Here is a 6,563-nt window from a genome sequence, read left to right as displayed (position 1 = left end):
GTACATTTCTTTAAATACGTACAAACGTTGCCCCGCCCGGCACTGCGCAGCACCCCCAGCCGAACGCAGACGTTGACGTTAAGTAAATTTATGTTAACACACACAAATGAGCGCGGCGGCGCTTCTCTGCATGCGTGAACAGAGAGCGGAGGGGGGAGACAGGGAGGGACAGGCGCTGCCACTCGTGCATGCTCCGCCCCGCTCCAGCCTTTATCCCTCCCCCCACGTGGTGCCGCGCGCCTCGTGCCCGCCACGCGCCCAATATAACGCAATATAACCCAATATAACGCAATATAACCCAATATAACCCAATATAGCGCCAAAATATAACGCGCCCAATCGCCGCCCTTCCCCTCCCCCCCCGCTCCCTGCCAGCCAATGGGGAGCCGCGGGCGAGGCGCGAAGCCGGGGGGGCGGAGCCTGGCGGCCGTTGGCGAGGCAGCCCCGGGCAGCGCCGCCGGGCGGCGACAGGGTCGGAGCTCAGCGCTGTTCTCTCCCCCTCAGCGACCAGGCCTGTTACCAGCCTCCCCCGGTGGCCGCGGCCATGCTGAGCGACTCGCAGGGCCCTGCCGAGCCGCCCGGCTCCCCCCCGGCCCCGCCACCGTCCCCCTCAGAGGCCGGTGCCGCTGCCCCTCCCCCCCCGGCCGTTACCTCACAGCCTGCAGCTGCGTCCCGTGCCAAGCCCGTGCTGGGTGAGGGGTGGGGACAGGCCGTGCTCACCGGGGGTGTTAGGAGGGGGGTGCAGGGGGCTTGGGGTGATGAGCCCTCACCCTGCCACACTCCTCTGGTGGGGTGGGGGTAACTGGGGGGTACTGGGGTTCACTGGGGGTAACTGGGAGAGGCTGGGGGAAAACTGGGGGTAGCTGGGAGGTATTGGAGGTAACTGAGAGGGGCTGGGTGTTACTGGGAAAGGCTAGGGGGTAACTGGGGGGTACTGGGGGTTACTGTGGTTAACTGGGAGCTACTGGGATTAACTGGGAGGGGCTGAGCAGGTAACTAGGGGATACTGGGAGCTGCTGGGGGGTAACTGGGGGATACTGAGAGCTATTGGTGGTTACTGGGAGGGGCTGAAGGATTAACTGGGACTAACTAGGAGAGACAGGGGGTTAACTGGGAGCTACTGGGGGTAGCTGGGACAGAGTGGGGGCTCCTAGAGTTAAGTGGGAGAAGGTGGGGTGGTAACTGGGAGTAACTGGGATTTATTGAGGGTAACTAGGAAGAGCTGGGGGTGACTGGGGATGACTGGGAGCTATTGGAGGTTACTGGGGTTAACTGGGAGGGGCTGGGGGATTACTTGGGGGTACTGGGAGGAGGTAGGGGAGGCTGGGGGTTAACTGGGAGCTACTGGCATTAACTGGGAGCTACTAGAACATCACTGGGTGTTGCTGGGAGGAGCTAGGAGAGGGTTGGGGGGGTCACTGGAGATTACTGGGGTTAACCGGGAGCTACTGGGGGTAACTGGGAGGAGCTAGGAGAGGCTGGGGGTCACTGGGGGGGTTAACTGGGAGTTACTGGGGGGGTTGCTGGGAGGTCACTGGGGCTTACTGGGAGGGACTGGGGGGGCACCTGCCCATACTGGGGGTTCCCCCTGCCTCTTAAGGGGGTCTTGGTTGGGGGGGGTAGTAAAAGGAATTCCAAAAATGACATTTTTCACCCCAAATTCCCCCCCCAGCCACGCATGTGCTGGGGACCGTGAAGTGGTTCAACGTGCGCTGCGGCTACGGCTTCATCAAGAGGTGGGGGGGGCACTAATTAGGGGGCACTAATTAATTGTGGATGGGGGGGTCACAAGATTAGGGGGAGGGGGACACAAATCGGGGGTGTGGGGCCCCAAATTGGGGGGGGGGCACACAAATAGGGGGGCCCTAATTGGGGATGGGGGGGGCAGAAAATTGGGGTGGGGGGGCACGAATTGGGGATGGGGAGACCCAAAATTTGGGGGAGGGGGTCACAAATGGGGGGGGGGGTCACAAATTGGGGGCTTAGGTCCCAAAAGGGGGGGGGGGGGGCAGGGATTGCGGGGGGGGTGATAAATTGGGACCAGTGACCCCAAATTCTGGAGGGGGGGCCCCAAATTGCCTTAATTAACCCCCCTACATTAATTCCGCTCCCCCAGGAATGACACCAAGGAGGACGTCTTCGTTCACCAGGTACCCCAACCCCCCCTGAATCCCCCCCCAGATTTTTTGGGGTGCCCCCCAGGACCTCCCTGGGGACCCCCCCTGGAATTTTGGGGCCCCTCCCCAAATTTTTGGCCCCCCCCCCTCCCCGCAGACGGCGATCAAGCGCAACAACCCCCGCAAGTTCCTGCGCAGCCTGGGCGACGGCGAGACCGTCGAGTTCGACATCGTGCGGGGCGTGAAGGTAGGTGGGCGGGGCCACCGCCGGACACGCCCCCTTTTGCTCAAACCACGCCCCCTTTCCCTAAGCACCGCCCCCTCACGTGTCTCCCCCTCCCCTGCAGGGCCCCGAAGCCGCCAACGTGACGGGCCCGGGGGGGATCCCGGTGAAGGGCAGCCGCTACGGCCCCGACTACCACTGCTACCGCCCCATCCGCTACGTAACACCCCGCCCCCCGCGGCAGAGCCCCACCCCCTCCGCCGCAGGCCCTGCCCCCCCGGCCTCTGCTGACACCCCTGCTGCCGAGGGGGGGCCAGGGGATGAGGGGGGCGCCCAGCCACAGCCACCCAACCACCGCCAGCCCCCCCACTTCTTCCTCAGCTGCTGCTTCTTGTGGGGGGGGCGTGGGCAGCAGGGCAGGGCCACCGAGGTGGGCACTGGGGGGGGGCTTGGGGGGGGGAATGGGGGCGTTTGGGGGGGGGGTCCGGGGTTAATGGGGGCATTTCGGGGGGCCTGGGGGGTAATAGGGGCATTTGGGGGGAGCTTGAGGGGAATTTGGGGGGGCTTGGAGGGGGAACAAGTGGGTTTTGGGGCGGCCTTGGGGGGTAACAAGGGGATTTTGGGGGGAATGGGGGCATTTAAGGGATAATAAGGGGGGTTGGGGGGTTAATGAGGGGATTGGGGGGGGGGGGGCAAGGGGGAATTGGAGGGGCTCAGGGGGGTAACGAGGGGATTTGGGGGGGGGTCTTGGGGGTATTTGGGGGGTCGTGGGGGGGGGTTTGAGGGGGTCTGGGGGAGGGGTTAGGGGACACACGGGGACAATTTGGGTGTCCCGGGAGGTTTTGGGGCCCCTCCTGACCCCCCCCCATTTTTCCTTTTTCCCCTCCCCTTCCAGGCCCCTGAGGGGGAGGAGCAAAGGGGGGAGGCCCCGCCCCCCAGCGGGGGGCTTGGGTGTGACCCCGTGGGGTGGGGGCGGGGCCAGTTTAGGGTCCCCAGGGGGTCCTTTAAGGGGTGGGGGGGGGCTTAGGGTTGCCCCCAGCCCCATTTTGGGGTCCCCGGGGGCCCTTAAGGGGTTGGGGGGGGGGGCCTTAGGGTCGCCCCCGACCCCGTTTTGGGGTCCCTAATTTGCGGGGTGACCCCACGGCACCCGGCCTGGGTGGGTTTTGGGGTCCCTAGGGGGGTCCTCAGGGTGGGGGGGGGGGTCTTTAGGGCTGCCCCCGGCCCTATTTTGGGGTCCCCAAATCCCCCCCGTGGGGGCCTTGGGGTGTAGGGGGAGACCCTATGGGATTGCCCCCACCCCCTTTTTGGGGTGCCCAGGGTTTGGGGTGACCCCATAGGGCTGGGTCCGGTCCCTTTTGGGGTTCCCGGGGGGGTCCCTAAGGGGGGGGGGGGGGGCTTTAGGGTTGCCCCCAGCCCCTTTTTGGGGTCCCGGGGGGGGGGGATCCCCAGGATTTGGGGCGGTCCCATGGGACTCCCCCCATTTGGGGGTCTGAGGGGGGGTCCCCGGGATTCCCCCCCCCCGTTTTGGGGTCCCCTCACCCTCTCTCCTCCCCTTCCTCCCCCCCAGCCCGCTGCCCCCAAGGAGCCGCTGACGCCCCCTCCCAGCTCGGCCGCCGAGGGGGGGGACGCCCCGGCCAGCGCCCCCCCCGAGCCCAAGGGCACCGAGGTGCCGCTGACCCCCCCCCAGGACCCCCCCTGCTGGAGGTGAGACCCCCAAAACTGGGTATGTGACCCCCCCCCAAGTTTGTGTCCCCCCCCCCCACTTGTCCTTTTTGGACCCCAAATCCCCCCCCCCCTTGTGTGTCCCCCCCTAAAATTGCCCCCCTTTTTGCCCCCCCCAATGTCTCTGCCCCCCCTTTTTGGGGTGCGCCCCCCCAAATCCTTTTCTCCCTTTTGCCCTCCCCCCTTTGGGGCCCCCAAAGTCCTCCCCTGCTTTGCCCCCCCCCCCTTTTGGGCCCCCCCTTGTGCCCCCCCCCCCCCAAAACCCCCCCACCTTGTAGCTTTGTGCCCCCCCCCCCCCCTTTTGGGTGCCCCCCCCCCCCCCTTTTGGGTGCCGCCCCCCCCCCCGAAAAGTTCCCCCCTCCAAACCCCTTGGGTGCCCCTCCCCAAACCCCCCCCCCCTTTGGTTGCCCCCCCAAATTCCCCCCCCCTTTGGGGGGACCCCCCCCAATCCCCCCTTTGCCCCCCCCTTTGTGCCCCCCCCCACTCACCCCCCCCTCTCCCCACAGGTCTCTGCCGCTGTCCCCCCCCGCCGTTGACTGAGCCCCCCCCGCGCCGGCCACCACCACGGGGGGGGGGCACAAGGAGGGGGCCTGCCCGGAGCGTCGTCCCCCCCCCCCAACCAGGTGCCCCCCCTCATGTTTTATGCCCCCCCTCAGGTTTTTTGGCCCCCCCCCATATTTTTTGGCCCCCCCCATGTTTTTTGCCCCCCCCCCCCCCAATATTTCCCACTTGAAGGACCCCCCCCACAGTAAAGATGTTTGAACCGCAGCGACCCCCCCGCCTCGTCTGTGCCCCCCCCACCTCGTCTGTGCCCCCCCCCCAAATTTTTGGGGGGGGTGGGGGCTGTTTTCGGGGCCCCCGCACCTTAAAAAAAACCACGGTGGGGTCAGGGAGGGAGCGGCGTTTATGTACAGGCGGGGGGGGGGCAGAAGTGGGGGGGCCCCCCCCGGGAGAACGAGGCACTTGGGTGGGGGGGGGGGACCACAAAATGCCCCCCCCCCACGTCATTTGGGGTGGGGGGGGCCCTAAAATGCCCCCCCCCCAATGATTTAGGGTGCGGGGTGTTTAAGGGAAGGGGGGACCCCAGAATCCCCCCACCCCAAATTATTTAGGTTGGGGGGGGGGGGGTCCCAAAAATCTGCCCCCAATGATTATTTAGGGTGGGGGGGGGTCCTCAAAATCCCCCCCCAAATCATTCAGGGTGGGGGTGGGGACCCCAAAATGCCCCCCCCAGGGTGTTTTAGGTAAAGGGGGGGCCCCAAAATGCCCCCCCCCCAAATCATTTGGGTGTGGGGGGGGGTCCCAAACAGCGGGATTTAGGGGATTTGCCCCAAAATTTGGGGTCGGGGGGGGCGCGGGGGTAAGAAATGTATTTTTTTGGGGGGGATTTTCCTCTAAATTTTAAGGGGGGGGAGGGGCAAAACTGCAGGTTTTGGGGGATTTCTCCCCAAAATAAGGGTTTGTTTTTTTTTGGGGGGGGTGTAACTGGGGTCACAAATGGGTTTGGGGGAGTTTTCCCCAAATTTGGGGTTTTGAGGGGTCCCAGCAGCAGCTTCGGGGGGATTTCACCCCAAAATGGTGGGGGGGGGGGGGGGCACAAATAGCAGCTTTGGGGGATTCCCCCCCAAATTTGGGGGTCTTTTGGGGGGGGGGGTCCCCAAAAGTGACGTCACGGGGAGGGATTTGGGGGGATTTTCACCCAAAATTTGGGGTCTGGGGGGGGGGAATCCTACAGGCACACCACAAGTTTTGGGGGAAATTCCCCAAATTTGGGGTTTTGCTGGGGGGGGGGGGGGGGGGGGGGGGGTCCCAAAAAGGGGTCGCAAGCTGCGGGTTTTGGGGGAATTTCCCCCGATTTTGGGTTTTTGCTGAGGGGTGGGGGTCCCCGAAAAGGGGCCACAAGCAGTGGTTTAGGGGGAATTTCCCCTGATTTTGGGACTTTTGGGGAGATTTCCCGAAATTTGGGGGGTTTCGGTGTGGGGGGGGGGTCTCAAACGTGGGTAACAAAGTGCAGGTTTTGGGCGATTTCCCCCCAAAAGTTTGTTTTGTTTTTTTTTTAAGGGGGTGTCCCCGTGCCCCCCCCCCCCCCCTTTGCGTCACAAGCAGCAGCTTTTTGGGGCCGTTTCCCCCAAATTTGGGGCTTTTGGGGGGGTCCCTGATTGGGGGGGGGGGGAAGAGGTTTTTGGGGGGGATTGGGGGGACGGGGACACTGGGATGGGGACATTGGGCGGGGGGGGGGACACATCGGGGGGGGGACATCCAGGACAGGGACATCGGGGTGGGGACAAGGGGGGGGGCACAAGGATGTGGGGGACACCAGGACGGGGGGGGGGACACGGGGGGGGGACATTGGGACGGGGACACCCCGACGGGGTCACCGCGACCAGACCCCCCCTGTTCCCCCCCCCCAAAAAAAATAAATAAACAAACAAATAAATAAATAAATAAACCCTTTTTTCAATCCTGCTCTTTATTGACCCAACGGGGTGCGGGGGGCGGGG

At 64.8% G+C, this 6,563-nt stretch overlaps 1 protein-coding gene across 3 annotated transcripts; it reads left to right on the top strand.

The window, feature by feature from the left end:
• The first annotated feature begins 5 nt into the window (after nucleotides 1-5).
• On the top strand, nucleotides 6-6,268 carry LOC308186243 (Y-box-binding protein 2-like). 3 transcript variants are annotated; one of them, XR_013943984.1, is made up of 8 exons: nucleotides 6-692; nucleotides 1,673-1,736; nucleotides 2,117-2,150; nucleotides 2,275-2,364; nucleotides 2,465-2,770; nucleotides 3,908-4,044; nucleotides 4,569-5,306; nucleotides 5,936-6,262. XR_013943984.1 is itself a non-coding variant. In XM_080608372.1 (7 exons), the coding sequence occupies exons 1-7, from the start codon at nucleotides 545-547 to the stop codon at nucleotides 4,600-4,602; spliced, it is 813 nt and encodes a 270-aa protein (XP_080464498.1). In that variant the 5' UTR covers nucleotides 6-544; the 3' UTR covers nucleotides 4,603-6,265. The 3 variants fall into 3 exon arrangements, 2 of the variants coding, with proteins under 2 accessions (XP_080464498.1, XP_080464499.1); XM_080608372.1 differs by having other exon boundaries at nucleotides 4,569-6,265; XM_080608373.1 differs by lacking the exon at nucleotides 2,465-2,770 and having other exon boundaries at nucleotides 4,569-6,268.
• Nucleotides 6,269-6,563: the final 295 nt, after the last annotated feature.

The sequence above is a fragment of the Anser brachyrhynchus genome (genome assembly GCF_964034855.1).
Source record: "Anser brachyrhynchus genome assembly, contig: SCAFFOLD_339, whole genome shotgun sequence".
NCBI lineage: Eukaryota > Metazoa > Chordata > Aves > Anseriformes > Anatidae > Anser > Anser brachyrhynchus.
Note: the sequence above shows the minus strand (reverse complement) of the source record. Positions and strands in the feature narration are given on the sequence as shown.

What these genes read in the sequence shown, in the direction of transcription:
- LOC308186243 (XM_080608372.1), top strand. Translation starts at nt 545, where the DNA reads ATGCTGAGCGACTCGCAGGGCCCTGCCGAGCCGCCCGGCTCCCCCCCG. An exon ending in AGGACGTCTTCGTTCACCAG is followed by an intron (nt 2,151 to 2,274) that starts GTACCCCAACCC and finishes CCCTCCCCGCAG; the next exon opens with ACGGCGATCAAGCGCAACAA. An exon ending in AGCAGGGCAGGGCCACCGAG is followed by an intron (nt 2,771 to 3,907) that starts GTGGGCACTGGG and finishes CCTCCCCCCCAG; the next exon opens with CCCGCTGCCCCCAAGGAGCC.